Source organism: Musa acuminata, chromosome BXJ1-5 (genome assembly GCF_036884655.1).
Source record: "Musa acuminata AAA Group cultivar baxijiao chromosome BXJ1-5, Cavendish_Baxijiao_AAA, whole genome shotgun sequence".
Taxonomy (NCBI): Eukaryota; Viridiplantae; Streptophyta; class Magnoliopsida; order Zingiberales; family Musaceae; genus Musa; species Musa acuminata.
In genome coordinates, this window is record NC_088331.1 from 38,128,904 (window position 1) to 38,145,218 (window position 16,315).

General features: G+C 39.3%; 1 protein-coding gene across 2 annotated transcripts; it reads right to left on the reverse strand.

Moving 5' to 3' along the window:
* Window positions 1–9,859: 9,859 nt before the first annotated feature.
* Window positions 9,860–15,894, reverse strand: LOC135584064 (dicarboxylate transporter 2.1, chloroplastic-like). 2 transcript variants are annotated; one of them, XR_010513546.1, is made up of 5 exons: window positions 15,032–15,894; window positions 12,745–13,058; window positions 10,758–11,206; window positions 10,088–10,369; window positions 9,860–10,005 (listed from the first exon to the last, which is right to left on the reverse strand). XR_010513546.1 is itself a non-coding variant. In XM_065183774.1 (4 exons), exons 1-4 carry the CDS (start codon window positions 15,839–15,841, stop codon window positions 10,254–10,256), a joined length of 1,689 nt encoding a protein of 562 aa, XP_065039846.1. In that variant the 5' UTR covers window positions 15,842–15,894; the 3' UTR covers window positions 9,860–10,253. The 2 variants fall into 2 exon arrangements, 1 of the variants encoding a protein (XP_065039846.1); XM_065183774.1 differs by having other exon boundaries at window positions 9,860–10,369.
* Window positions 15,895–16,315: the final 421 nt, after the last annotated feature.

The window sequence follows — 16,315 nt, forward strand, 5'->3', positions numbered from 1 at the left end:
CACCCCACCGAATAGCCACTAGCTTGAACTCGATCGATATATGATAGACCTCCTAGAGCATCTCTAGGTTGGAGGCTGACATCATAAAGTTTGAGCCGAAGGACTTCACCTTTAGTGGTGGGGGTGAGGCATAACTTCCATTAGGGTGGTCGACTCGACTCCTTCCGAGATCGAAGCTTTCGCAGTTAACACCAAGAGTGGTGATAAGGATGACAACCTATCTAAGTCAAGGTTATTGGAGGAGAAGGTTGAAAACGACATTGCAAATCTTTGAGAAGTGAGGTTGTTGGGATACCTTGAGTGCTTGTTAACAAAGGTTTTGATCGTAAGCTAAGATGATGAACACTTGAGGCTACTAATGGATATTTATAGAACCCTATCACGACCCAAGTCTAATGGGCTAATTGGCCAATAGCTCTGTTTGATGCAAACCACTGACCAAAATAAACATAGTATACTCATCAGACCCTTATAAGCCAAACTTAGTCTTTGCTCACTTCCGATGTGGAATTAATTTAGGTGTCACAATCACCCCCACTCAATTAGCTTGATGTCCTCGTCAAGGCCCAACATAACCCAGATTGAACCCTAGCATAGTGTCGTGATAAGTTCTCTGACTCCATCCACAGGTAACCCTTTCCTACTCAAACCCTCTCACCCTCCCCAAATACTAGGTCGGCTCTAATACCAAATGTCACGACCCGAGTGTGATGGGCTGACTGGCCAATAACTCCATTTGGTCCAAACCATAACCAAATGCTTAAGCTTGAGTTAATGTAATATACTCATCAGACCCTTATAAGCCAAACTTAGTATTTGCCCACTTCCGATGTGAGATTAATTAGGGTGTCACAAACCCAACGGAGGTATTTCATATGCTTGGCCATCTATTCAATTCCTGAATAGTATTGGATGAGGTGGGACGTGTGACACCATCCACATAACCTGGGTCATGTGGTACCATCCCCATGTTGCAACAATTAGACGGATCATCACAAAAATCATGATCGAATCCACCATGATCCCTATAATGGCCATGCATCAATAAATGATTCCAGCATGGCCCCCCTTTTATTGTAGGTAGGTATGTGTCATGCAACTATCAAGCCATTGTCGGATCCACCTAGATTCTCTTGCTTGTTAAAAAGGGAATTTGACTAGCACGTGCCTTGGCCAAGCTCCTACACCATTATATTATGCTGGTGCAGACCCTTATCATGCAATAGCACCTAGTATCCTGGCTCTTTGTTTACCACTACACTTAGCCTTCTAGCTTGGCTTGTCATTACGTCTGGTCTTTTAGCCCATAGCATGCCACCCAACATAGCTTTCGATCCTCTGCATGCTATCATCCCGAACTTTCATGAACCATTACATTGTCATCCATCGAAACTCTGACTTTTCGATCCTCGTATAAGACTTCAACCATCATTGGAATTATATTATTACCATAAAGAGCCTACTTGCGACATCATCGTATTGTCTTGACTAGTCATCCCCTTCCACTTCATTGCTATTTCTAGTACTTTGAATCGATAAGGAGCATGTCATGTTGGGAGGATCAAGTCAGACCAATTAAGTCAAAAAAAACCAAGTAGGGCCAACCAAGTCTAATAGGTCCGGTCAATCATATTGATTCATGCCAACTTGATGAGAAACTCAAGACTAAATATTTAAATATTTCATATTTTTTTGCATCGACAAAGGACCTTAAAAGAGTGGTACTTGCTAACCTGACTTCATAATGCTCCTTGACCCGAGAGAGCGACATGTGTTATAGTGGATAAAACTTGGCTAACATATCAGTGTCCTATGTGGCTGAATTTGTAACACCACATGTGTGAACCATTGATTGACACATATCCAACGGAGAAAACATGTAAGTAGCCCAATAAATATTATGGACCAGTTCCAGCTAGTCTAACGGGCAAGTGCAACTATTTAGAGTCAGTAAAGATGGTTACAATTCATAATAACAATTCATAATAACAAACTGTGTAAAGTCCCTCTCAACCTCTCCGACCTATTCAACTAGTTTAACTTGTCTGACTCACCCAACTTTAAGTACTGACTTAAACATAAGAGAGATTTTGTTAAGAATATCTTCGATTTAGTTTCACAGGATTTGTGATGTTCAGCTTAGCAAATTTCCTAAAGTTCGATTTTAAACCAAGTAATATATATGTTTAAGTTTCTAGCTTAAGCAACTCAAAATCAACTCTAAAAGGATTAATATATATATGAGAAATTTTTTTTCCCTGAAGATATGAGATATGTGATATAAAGTAATTTTTTTACACTTTAGGTGAAATTCTTTCCAACCAGTTTTTTTTTTTTTTTTTGCTCTTTCCAATATTACAACAGTAGGAAAATATATTAGATTGTCAAGTCACATATCAAAACTGATCATATCATAGCTCTTGTGGTCTCCCAAGTCGTTCAAGTACAGAACAGTCAGCCATGAGTCGTGAGTTAAGTCGGGAGGCAGAAGCTCGATTGAACGAAAAAAGAAAACAAAAAACTGAGACGAAGATGCAGGTGGTGGTGTTGCCATCTGATGGGGATCTTACGGCAGTACCGCTCGAGAGAACGGAACAAGTTGCCGGCTTTGCCACGCCTACTGCTGCTTAAGTTCATCTGCCGGTCGATGATCTAGACATAAAGAACAGATGACAACTTCTGCGACCATTCTACTCCAGTCGATTAGTCTCTTTATGAATAGTCCCATGAGCTGGAAGCCAAGCAATAGTGTCTCTATAGCCTAATAAACGATCTTGTCTGCACTCTGTACCTTCCTCGCATGCAATAACATAACTAAGATGAGAGTGCAATCAACTAGGTGTTGTAGTACTTGTATAAGGAATGAAACATAAGTTTACTTTGGAAGGTCGATGAATGGGGATGACATTTGAGTCGAGTGGACACACCACAAACATCTGGAGACAGAGAATGTCTCTGGCAAAGGGAATAAAGGCAGACATGGCCACCAGAGGAAGCTGAGATGGAGTGGCTGTCTTCTACTTTCTATATCTGCAAGTCAAAAGGCGACCATGCGTGGCTATTGCTGCAGTTGATATCCGAGTGACCAAAAGATAGATGCATGTCATATCACTGAGATGGAAGCTAACTCAGATTGTTATAGCTGCACGAAAGTTGAAATGAGTAGAACTCGAACAAGGTACGGGTCTGACCATGTCAAATTGCCCAACTATGATATGGCATAACTTTTGTAAGTTTAGATTATAAGTCTACCTTCTCAACCATGTCAAATAATTACCTGCTTAGCCTTCTTTCTCTTAAATGAATTCAAAGAATTACCAAAACAATACTCATCTGTAGAATTTGTCATGAAGATGGACTGCTTCCTTATTCATCTACTTAGGTCTTTTTTCTCTGAAAATGAACTCAGAGAATTACCTAAATAATAATACTCATCTGTAGAATGAAAGAGGGATCTTAATTAGATTTGGGATATTGCTTGCCTTTTGTGACTACAGTTCTCCACTCGTTCCATCAAGTATGCACTAGTAAAGAAGATGAGCAATCCTATAAGTTCTATACAACATAGCATTGTATCCATTAGAATGACATTATATTGACATATAAATTAAATATATTGATGCACATGAATCTCTATCTCAAAGAGGAGAAAGGATCTAAACACTAACGACAGAATTGATGTAAGTCTCTACCATCCCTCCACCCTTGTAATTATTTTAGTTGACAAGTGTTTTTATATTCCCGAAACTAATAAAGAATACAAGTAGGAAATAAATATCATATGCAAGTTTAAATCTTGATAGGAAAAAGAAGAGAAAACACTTGTAATCATTCATATATTTCTTTATGGTAGATCTAGAGAAGGTGGGAGAAAACCTGAAAGACTGTATTGCTGGTTTGAAATCTAGCTTTTCTCTCCAACAGTATTGGTATTGTATCTCAAGCTAAGAGCATTTTTCCGGAGAGAGAGACTGATGGCCAAGTGAACATGAGAGAGATGGGTAAATTCATTTCACCGTCACTTGCTGGGCTTAATGTATTTGGAGGCATTATATGTGTGTGTGCGCGAGAGAGCTGAGATGGTCAACATCTCTTCTTGTGCAAGCTTTGTGTTTGGTTGGCCGGTTTGGATGAACAAGTTTGTCGACAAGTGAGACATGGGTTCTTCTGAGAAGGTCACTTGGTGAGGGCTAGAATTCAGATGAAATGAAAGGTGGCTTCTTGGAAGCTCTCCATTGCCAACTTGTCTGATTACATGAACTTGTTCCCTGTGGGACCAGCCAGTACAATGTATAGTTGTGAAGTCCTTGTCTATTGTATCATAATGTCTCATACCATTTTGTAGGGATTTTACTTTGTATTACATCTATTTCGTCTTGTTTCACCAGCCTAAAACCTATGTATACTTATACAACCTACTAAGATATATATATATATATATATATATATATATATATATATATATATATTACAGTTTTGTTTTATGGCCAATCTCCTCCAAATCACTAAACACTTTTGTTATTGCTAGTTTTAGTCGTGAAAAGAAAATAATATATATATTTTTTTGATCTATTCATCTGTGTTTCATTCTGATTTAAGTTACCCACAAGAAGGTAGCTTTAGGATATGATTTAAGTATATGGTGTTAGTTGAGTTAATTATCATTAGCTTTGATTTAAGCATCTTAAATCACATCTAACATAAGCAAACATGTTAAGAAGTGGAAGGATGGTTATGAAAGTGTATAAGTTAGATGGGCTCACTATCATTAATCGAATTGATGGAATCTTTTCGGAGTGTTTATGTCGGAGCAAAAGAGAGGATCAATTTGTCACGTATTATAACAACCTTATATGATAGATACCACATAAGATCTATCTTATCTAGGAGTTAATTTACCTTTGGAATAAGTATGATTTTAGTATTATCAATCATTAAATACCTAAATCAGTTTATATGCTTGTATAGTATAAAATTCACATAGGAAAATATTCTTGGGGTAACTATGTTTCTTTAAGAGAGATAAAGTACCCCAAGAATATTTTAATATTTTAAAGTATCGCAAAAAATGAATTTTTTTTACTGTTTTCTTTAAAAAAAAGACTAAAACAAAAAAAACACTTTTTTTATTCCTTCTCTCAATCATTTTATCATTTAACTTCTACAAAAGAAATTTAATTTCCTAACTATTTCTACAATCAAAGAAAAGGGAGAGGCAAAAGCTATCTTTCTGGGGGACAAAATCTAAATCTTTATTGCCACAAGCTCTATTCAACTTTTAATGGCTGGTCATAAAGCCATCCATTTATCATTTTTCCTCATTAGTTAGGGATAATGTTTGGATAAAACTACATATTAGGCTTAATTAGTGAGGTAAATAATGAGCCAAAAATATCAAATCACAAGAGAGAGAAAGAGAGAACAAATTAGGAAATCAATTATTGTTTTACTTGCAATTTAAATCAAATCATAGATTTAGCACAAGCAATGAAATGAACACATGGAGAACAATAAAGGAAAAACAAAAAAAATACTTAGCTATCTGTATCCAAATCTATCATTCTGATTTGGTACTCAAAGAAGCCAATCTTATTGTCTATTGGCAAGTCAGCAAACAAAATTGGATTGCTGTCTTCCTACCAAGAATTGAATATAAAATAAGCTCTACAGAAACAATTCTTCTTTTAATTCCCTTCATCTGTACATATTACTTGCGGAACACAAAACTAATACCAGTAGAGTCCAACTATAATGGAGGCAGAAAGGTTCTTCTCATGAGAAGAAGACCCACTTTGCAGAAGGCTTCTCCTTGAAGGTCTGCGAGTGCATCAAGGCAGCACCACCACCCTCCTTCTTCTGCCTCCTCTTCGACCCACTCAACAGCTTGGACCAAAACTTCTCCTTCTTCTTCTTCTTCAGCTTCTCCTTCTCTTGATCGAGACCTGTCTCCTCTTTCTCTTTGCCTTCCTCCTTGCGACCTCTGGCGACGAGGACCATGGACCGGCTCTTGGCCAGCCCGCCGCAGCCGCCGCCAAGACCTCTTCCTGCTGGTGCTGTTGCTTCGCGTCTGAGAAGAAGGGAGACCCGCGCTCTCTTAACGTAGTGGTGGCGCGGAGGCGAGGAAGCGGTGGAGGAGAGGTCGGAGTCGGAGGAGTAGGGCGAGGAGGAGGCGGAGGAGGAAGAGAGACCAGGTGCAGCGGAGGAGGAAGAGGCGGAGGAGTGGTGGGTGAGGTGGAACAGCCGCTCCCGGAGGCAAAAAGGGCAGACGCCGATGGCCTGCCGGTGCTTCGGGTGACGCTTGCACCGGCCGCCGCCGCCGCTCGTCGCAGGCTTCCCCATCACCCCTCTTGCCTTCTCTGGAGCTCAACGACACCATTGCATTGCATGGGGTAGGGGGAGATATATAGGTGGGAAGGGGGAGAGCTTCTCGGATACTTCATCGATGACTTCCCATGCGGTGTGTTTGGTTTGGCTGTGGCTGTGGCTGCGACAGCACACCGCAGGAATTCCAAGTCGGTGAGCAGGGCGTATTGATCGCCAAAAACTCGTCAGGTGGATTGGGAAGACAAGTCTGTATCTACTCAGCACTAATTGAATCGGTGAAGTCCACTTTTCCCTAAAACTCCCCAAACACAAACTTTAATCGGTCAGATTTCTCTTGGCGATGAATCAGTAAACCTTTTCTTACTTGGAATATTCGAAATAAATTTTATGTGGCAGTGAATCAGTCAAATCTCTTCTGAAGGATTCAAATGGCAGTGAATCAGCAAGTCAGTCTCTTTCCTATAACTCACAAGATATTATTATTCGGCAGTGTATCCATCCACAAAAGATGCTACTGTTCGGAGGTAAAAATTCTGAGTTGAAATCATTTATTGTCTTGATAAAAATGAAATGAAATGAAATGAAATAAAATAAAATATTAAAATATGATTAATTATCTTATCGATTCAGATTCATGGTTTGTACACTCGACCAACTTTGTAGTGCCAGTCAATCCACGTGAGTTGTCTTGATTCACACCGTCGTTCACGCAATCCAAAATGAGATTTGTTGTGATTTCGTACACGTCCTTCGTTGTCCTTTAAATTTCGTAAATATGATGACCCTTTTTTTTTTAATAAATGGCCAAGCTATCGTTATCTGTTTGTAGGCTTTCACTAAACCAAGTTTAGTACAGATTAAGATGCAGAATGACTAAAGGTAATCCATCCCTCTTCGAAAGAAAAGAATAAAATTTTAAAAAAAAAGAGGGGGAATTTTGTGAATTTATAGATGAGCGAGGAACAATCATTTTCGAGGAAAAAAGAATGTAAAAAAAAAAAATCGATGTTCAAAGTTGGAGATTCTCAATTGCTTTGTGGTCGCCGTCCTGTAATTGGAAAAAGTCACTTGCTTTTCCCCCACACATTCTTCGTTACTCCACGTGAATCGCGACAGCACGATTGCTGAAACCTACCGATACGTCAAAGCTAGTTACCCGTTGAACTAACTATCCGATCGTTATTGAGGGCCTACAACGGGGCCCACTTGTTTCCAAGGTGTTTCTTGGGTGCGTATCTTAAATGGGCAGACGTGGACGGAGACGGGGCTTCACCTTCACCTCGCGATCTTTTGCCGAGGAATCGGCAGGTTGCGTGGGCGCCAAGGCCGGCGAAAGGCCCTCGCACGAGCGCGGAAGCTGCGCTCGCCTCAAAAGTCGTGCACGTGCGCCCACGCCCACTCAGACGCTCTCTCATCTTGGTTGGAAATGGATCCCCACAGCGACCTTTTCGCTCGTGTGTTGCCCCCCTCACGTGTTACGTGTCCCTGCTGGTCTCGTGACCCATCATTCTCAAGCATAACCCCTTGGTACGATAGATGTACCAAATCTCAGCATGTTCTCATATGCCCAAATAATTCTGTTCTTTTATCAATCAACTAACTACGTTTGGCTGTTAAAAGCAATTTCAACATCCTGTAAAGCAATTTGTAATTTGGTCCCCCAAGATGGCCAACATTGTCCTCGTGTTTGGGATTAATTCAGAAGCAAAACATCATCAGATCACGAGGTAATTAGTTGAATCAGAGGATCGAATAGTAAATTCAATAGTATATATATAATTTACAAATTAATTAATAATAATTAGTGTAATATAATAGAAAAGTTGATTAACGAGTTAATACCCGGAAGAAGGCATATCCTAAAAATTCAAATGTGAATGACCCGAGGTCGTCCAGAAAATCTTGTTTGGGGAATACCGAGGATCGAGTCTGCAGCAACGACAAATATAACTATATTTTTATTTTTAAAATATAAAATTTCAAATATCATAACTAAAAATAAGATTTTGTTTTTTTTTAACTCATACGATCTTATTTGCGAACCAAATCAAATCCATCCGATTCGAGTTTTACGAGCACGGTTAGAAAGCAAGCCTTCCTGATCCTTACAGGTAATCATGACTTCAGTCCTGACTCAGTCAGCTGACACAGTGTATCGCTGCTTCGAAAATTTTACTTTATGGACAAGACGTTGAGAAAAGTAAACACATTATGCAATGAGAGAACTAGGAATGACTCTAAGAACTAGCGAAGAAAGCATAAAATGCTTACAGAGAACTTCTAATTCACGGAGATACAGCGGAACTTCTAATTCAAAGTAAAACAATTGTACACACAAAGAACTAGCGAACAAAGCGTAAAATGCTTACAGAGAACTAGGAATGACTCTAAGAACTTCTTAATTTGAACTTCTCTCAAATAGAACTTCAGTGGTTTATTAATACTGAAAACTAAGAATGACTCTAAGAACTTCTCTCAAAGATTCAGCATTAACGGATCGTAAGGAGCGATTAATCCTGTTTTGTTTAATGAACAATAGACCGAATCCAACTATAACATGGCGTTAAAAAGCACCAGCGTCTAAGTAGCTGATTTTTTTTTTGTTTAATATTTGAGAGGATTTTCCCATTCAATCAGCCAAATAAAATATGCACGTAACGCCTTAAACACAAAAAAGAACAAAACACAACAAGAACAAAATTAAATTAAAAAAATTGGTTTAACTTTTGATTTTTATTGAATTTAAAATTTGCTGTTCTTGGCACTATTTACAGTATAATGTTCTATTAACTCAATCCGTATACTTCGCAAGTGAAAAAAATGACATTTCATTCTTTTTTTTTTTTTCATACCAAACCAATTACATTAAAAATAATCTGAAACAAATTGCATCAGTTTCATTTTATTGGATTAACAAGCACGATGGCACACCCACAAGTTCATCCCAGAAAAGGTTATCCTAATCCAAGTGAACTGAAAAGTTAGTATTTCAATTGAAAAATGTACTGATACACATGGGGTTGCAACGTGAATGAACACTTTACTGAGTTGGAATCACTCTGATATGTTCAACATTTAATCTAATTGATGATTTAAACTAATTTTGATATTGCATTTTCGTTGAGTTTTTATCTGCCATGACAATGTATCGATAATAGTTAAAAACTTGCTCACCAAATGCGGGTTGCACCTATTGGATGATCAAACTCCACAGAGATCCCTATCCATTACCCATAATTTAGCCCTGTGATGTAGACTTGATCTTGGTTCCCATGAATTTGATAACAAAACCATTAGTTAACTGACCACAATTTGGTTCTTCAAAGCCCATGATTTAGTTTATGAATAGAGAACAAGTACTAGTACATTATATCTTTTGGTAACATGTAGACCTTACAAAAGTTTCTATTATAAAGTCCAACTACTACCTGAACAAGCTATAGTGTTGTGTAAAAGAGGGCTTGAAATGTTAGAATCATGGCATGACATCTAAGGTAATAAATTTTCACCATAAAAGGTTCTGTAAGGCCAATCGAGGCAAGAGAAAGGCAAAGTTTATGATATATCCAAGTATATAGAACGGTATGAAATTAAATGAGAAGGGCCAATTTCATATTACCAACATTTGTAGCAAAAAAGAAATGCTCTCCTCATCTGATCTTTCAGAAATCAATTGAGTTTCTGCAAATGCATGTTCCATCATAAACACTGACATTAACAAGAAAAATCATTCATATAGAGATTGGAAAGAACATTAGGTTACCTGATAGTGAATTGAATGACTGGATCCTTCTAACAATCAAAGCTTTGGACCACAAAGACCGAAAGGAAAGACCAGATAGAGTTTCTCCAGAATTATTTATGTAGTGGAGGATGAGCATCATTGGTGAAGCAGGAATCCTTTTCTTTGTGATGGACCACTACCATATTCAGTAAAGTCCCAAAAATTTCCACCAGAAAGTACCAACGACTCCCCAGATCAAGGCATTGACCGCAGCCACTATGAAACCCAGCCTGAATACATCAGGAAGCTCAACGTATCCAGCTGCAGAAAAAAGAAAAGAGCACTCATTTAAACAACACATGGAGATTATCTTTCATACGTACATGACCACATAACGAGACAGCATAGAACAGCAATATAAGGAGACTCAAATTAAGTCCAAGGGAAAGAACTATAATAGTCCATCTGAGCCACCAAGTCAGAGCTTACAATTCTTCAATCTTCATCGAGACAAGATCTAGCAATTGAATCTTTCACATGTTAATTCACTTTTGTGGTATTTCAATACAGAATGTTACTCTGATGTCTTTTTTCTAAATAGTTCTTTCTTAAGCAATTTTATTTCAGCTATAGATTTTAACATTTATTTGGACAAACAAAAAACAATATGATTAAAAAACTAGATACAACAGACCGAAGAAGAAAATACCTCCATAGTATACAGCAGCCTGACCACTACTATAATGTGTCAATGAACCAAAAAGATTTGTATTGTATGCCAAAGCAAGAGCTGCTAATGCACCGGGAACACCAGCTGCCAGATGCATGGCAAGGAATGCCGAGTACAGGGCTCCTACATGAGCAGTCTGACTTGCAAATAAGTAATGGATGAGGAAATAGGATGCTTGAAGAACACTGAGAGCTGCAGGCCAGCTAAAGGAAAAAGACTGAAGAAACTTGGCCACACAATTTGACATCCATGTCACAATCCCCAAATTTGTCAATTGACTTGCCATTCCGACTAGAACAGCAAACCAAGCCAAGGTATCCCATGCAGACTTTTCACTTAGGCAATCATCCCAATTCAAAACACCCAAAAGTAGAAGGATGGATAGTCCAAGCATTGCTGCAACAACACTGGGTATTCCAAGGGCATCTCTGCACAAAACAATTTGCTCATACAAAATGAATTTCATGATAGAATAATGCAACAAAGTGATAAAAAATCAATGACTAATTGCTGAAAATAAATAAAACAGCTACAGTATTTTACTAGACTCACTAACATAAAGATCCGCTAAGGCATCTTTAAAGTAACGTGAACTAAAGGCAATGATCTTGAATGAAAAATTATCAGAGTTTTCTGTTCTTCTATTTCCTTTAACAACCCTCAACATTTTCTACTATTCATTTATCTTACATCAATACATTTTATAATCTCACGATATAAATATGTATACAGGTAATCCATGTGAGGTTATATGTGTCATTTATGCATATATCTACACGTCTTTATTTTAAAAAAAAACTGATCACAGCATAATAAGAACTATTCAAGACTTGAAATATAGAAAAACATTATAACTTTAGATGTTTTGCTCGTGATAGATCTCATAGGATATATTTTGAGAAAAACAAGTTTGCTATTTTACCATTTAGTCAGGATGTGTAGCAAAAATGTTCCATAAACAGCTAGTCAGCCCTCTTGGTAACACAGAAAGCCTGTATTGTGTTAGACATGATGTTATATTAAATTTGAGTTATTTAGGTTTACACATAAAGGTCAATCAGGTCATTCTTGGATTAGCTTATTAAGTCAATTTGAAAACACTATGCTGTAGTTAGTGGTAGGAAGTCAGTTAGCACTGTAAAAGGTTGTTCTTTTCAGTTGAATGGTGATTTAGGCAATCAAAATAACTGAGCCATGCTCTTCTGATAGATTGCCAACAAAAATTCAAGCCTTGTGGAATGTGGTAGTTAGCCAAGGAGAAAATGGCTTTCTATTAGAGAAATAATAACATCCTACTATAGTGCTTCTATCTGCCCTTCTCCCTCTTCTCTTTGAAATATCAGTTATGTCTCCTTGATCTTCCTTTCCAGTGTCTGTCATTCTAGCAGCATTATTAGCTTATTTTTCCCTTGTATATACTGTTTCATCATTGCAGAATCTGAGTGTTCATAGAAACTGTTTGCCTGCATGTTCCAGTAGCACCAGCATAATGAAAGCATTAAGATGCAAGGAAGACTTGGATCTCTAATTTAACAAGCTCTGATATGAAGTTTTTGTTTAGTAGCCTACATGTTTCACAAGTCAACTACATACCAAGGAACCTAAATGCTTGGCTCATGAGCTAAGCCAATTTTGGGAGAATGAATGGGTTCTTCTCTTTTTGGAGGTCGAACATCAATAGTCCTCTTTGCATAGAACGTAGTTGATTTTTAGTAGTGAATGAAAAGGTTTTTTTTTTCCTCAAAAAGAAAAGGAAAAAAACTCATCCTAGCTATAAGGGATGATTTATGTTACCATTTTAAAGTGTCACATGAAGAAATCCTAGTTGTAATCGGATAACAACTATGCACAAAAATTCAAACTTTATGTATTATGCCTAAAAATGCCAAAAACACCTCGTACCAACGGAGAGTACTTGCAGTGAGAAATGAATATTTCATAATTAGCACAGATATAAATTACTTACCCAAAGACCCACAATGAAACTGCAAGAACCATGGTACCAACCATCACCCATTCATTTGTTGTGATAGGTCCCATTTGTTCCAGTTTTTTTGTAGCCAAAGCTGGTGCATCTGGTGTGTCCTTCACTTCAGGAGGAAACAGTTTATATAGGATATATGGAGTAGCCAGAAGTGAAACAATAGCTGGTAAACTTGCAGCCTTAAACCATGATACCCATGGACTTGAGATCTTAACACCAAGTTCCTCAGCCAGTTTTAGGCATAACAGATTTTGTGCCGCAGCAGTTAGAAAGAGCGCACTAGAGTTACAAGCTGCCTGTCATGCACCAAAAAAAAAAACTCTGATGGATCATAGGAGTCAAACAAGTGAGTTGATTATTTGCAGCTTGTTTATGGTATTGAGAAGTAGAACAAGATAGAGTGAGAAAATATCTTGAAGCTAAGATAAGCACAATTAACAGGTTACATGACAATATGCAACTAAAAAGAAAGTGACTCATACAAAAAAAAGAAAACATCCTGAAGTTGACAAAAGAGAACCCTAATCAAGCATAGCAAGTTAAGTATGAATTTCGTAAGTTGTGTAAATGTATGCAGAAATTTTAGCCTATCAACCGTATAGTAGAAAATCCAATCAACTGAAAGTAACAGATGCCTGAAAAGTTTTATTGGACAATATCTTTGATATTAAAGATTATCTAAGGAATCTCATTATTTTCTGGTACAGATAATTTAGACAGACTTGCATGATATAAACTAGCTGGCAATAAATGCCTGTGGACTTACTATGACAGCTATCTGATGACCATCAAAAGTTAAATAAGCTTTTCATGTTAAGAATACCATTGAGGTCAAGGGATATATGAAAATCTACAACCTCAAGAGCAATAAAGCATATGATGATAAATAATGAACTCAATAAAGAAAAGATAGAAAGCAACTGCTATTTTACCAGTTCTTGAATTTTAAAAAATATGATGCAGAACATTGTCACCACATTGTTACCTTTAAGTTTCTTCTCATGCTATAAAGGTCACTATTCATGACCCTGGAAACTATTTGACATGTCCATCTATTGATTTCTGACAAGGAACATAAGAACACTTAATATCATCACCATGCATTTCCAGTTAACTAACATGAATATGTCATGGTTGGGGCATCCAATGAACATCCCTGTCATATAAAGATCGCACATAAACTCTCCCATGTGGCATGCACCCACAACGGCCATCATTGTCCACAATCGTGCTCGCAATATGCGAGCCAAGCCACCTTTTCCTTCCCAGTTTCTGCCCAGGGCAACAGCCCAACCAATCAAACTGAGTTAGCATGAGACTGAACCATCCAATATGATAAGCAGATGCAAGCTTAAGATTCTTGTTTCATGATTTCACAATCAGATGACAGTCATCGAATATATCCTAAACCGGACAGCAGCATATCTGTCCAATTTGGACTTTGTCCAAGGGCCAGGCGAACAAACCACATGTAATCCTCTTATACTAAAGAACATTGTCTGCTTTTCTTATCATTTCAATAATTAGGTTATCTCTTTAGTTCAATTGATCTCTTGTAAGCCTAGTTTTCTTTCTGAAACCAGAGAAGCACGGATTAGGGAGTTTAATTCCTAATAATTTGGTATCTAACAAAGTTTAAGACAATCAACACCAACCTAAAAGAATATCATATTGTTCATCTATCAATACATGTGCCACAGGCAATGAGCTTACACTTAGATATCTATTCAACATGATGGTGAAGATAAAAAAGTGAGATGGCATCAGTATACACTTTCTTGGGGAAATTGGAGGCACTTGTGTTGCCATCCTGCAATTGAAGTCATATGCCACTGACAAAAGCATCATTCCTTCATGCCAATCAAGCGAGCTCTAGGAACACCATGTCAAGGCAGCAGTGATATCTAAGTCGGAGCTTACAACAGATAGAAGGCAGTAGACATGATGTCATCATAAAATAAATTTTGGTGTGCATGACATTGGTCCTTACGGTGTGACTAGGATTTTCAGAAAAAAAAATATTTAATAGCCATTTTATGCATAAGAATGATAAACTCCGTAGGTTGATAAATTCCTCTTATGAAAGGAAGCAAGAACAAGAAAAATAAACAAAAGGTTGCTTCAGTATCTAACAGGGTGTCATTTACAGTTAATTGACAACAGGTATAGTTTTCTTGAAAAACAACTGTTTCATGCATATATTCCAACAAAGAGCAAAGAGGAGAAGTGCGAACGAGGTAACACCCAGCAAACAAGAAGAGGCCCTGACCTGGAACTGAGACATGACTAGATAAGAACCCAGCTTCCCGGCCGAACGATCCCCGGGCTTACTCCCGGACGAGAGGGACAAGGACTTGATGATAGGCAAGAACACTCCACCGGCTCTTGCTGTGGTGCTCGGCATTGCAGGGGCGATAAAAGCCTCGCTGACCGTAAGCCCATACGACAGCCCCAATGTGCTCTTACCAAGCCATTTCACGAAGTACGTGGCGATCCGATCCCCAAGCCCGGTCTTGACGAACCCCCTAGCGAAGAAGAACGAGATCACGATCAACCAGATAACCTCATTCGTGAATGCCCCGAAGGCCGCCGAAAAGGTCAGAGTCTTGGTGATAACCGAGGCAGTGAGGCCAATGAAGGCCCAGGCGCCCACCGGCAGAGGGCTCAGCACCAGGCCAGCGATGGTGGAGAGGAAGATGGCGAGGAGCTGCCACGCCTGCGGCGTTACCTCGACGGGTCGCGGGACGAGGAACCGAACGGCGAGGCCGACGGCGAGGGAGATCGCGAGGGGCACCGGCTTCGCCCCCTGGGCCGGCTGCGGCGACGGCGCCGGAGTGGATTCCGGGTTTCGAGCAGCGATCGAAGGCGAGGACGAGGCGCGGACGAGTTGAAGGGAGGGTTTGACGCGGCACGGGGCGAGGGGGAGGGGGAGATGGGAGAGTGCGCGGCGGGGGTAAGAGATAGGGGAGGAGTGATGTGGAAGGAGGCGGAAGGCAGAGAGTTGGCGGTGGCGGAGGAGGGCGGTGGGGCGGGCAGGTAAGGGGAAGGTGACGGGGCGAGGGAGGGCGGAGCTCTCCATGCGCAAGAGAGGGAAAGAGGTGTCCGAAACGGAAAAGGGACGAGAAAGGTCAGCAAGGAAATGGCCGTATAAACCACACACACGGTGGTATCCGGTCACCGCATCCTTGCGTCCCATGGCGACGTGTTGTTACATTCGGATCACACGTTGGTGGTTCATCCTATGATTAAACTCTTCACCGTTGATCTGTTGCACGTGGATAGTATTAGTGGACTTTTAAGCTTCTATTTTCGAATAGATGTAACACCTGATCCACACCCTGTCACGTAAGAAGTACATGGGGGATGAATGATCACCTGCTACACCAAACAGATACAGTGTAACCGATGAATGGTTGACAGCTCAACACAATGGTGAATGCAGAGGGTAAGCGCCATAGAGAAGTCCTCCAATGGCAATATTCAGAATCACAAACCCTACAGGAGAATGGTTGCAAAGAAGGAAAGCGAAGAAGATACAAAGTTTCAACATTTC

Excerpts from the sequence above, each read along its gene's own strand:
- LOC135584064 (XM_065183774.1), bottom strand. The coding sequence starts at position 15,841 with ATGGAGAGCTCCGCCCTCCCTCGCCCCGTCACCTTCCCCTTACCTGCC. Across the intron at positions 13,059-15,031 it reads TAGTCATGTCTCAGTTCCAG|GCAGCTTGTAACTCTAGTGC; the intron begins GTCAGGGCCTCT and ends GGTGCATGACAG. Across the intron at positions 11,207-12,744 it reads GTTTCATTGTGGGTCTTTGG|AGATGCCCTTGGAATACCCA; the intron begins GTAAGTAATTTA and ends TGTTTTGTGCAG.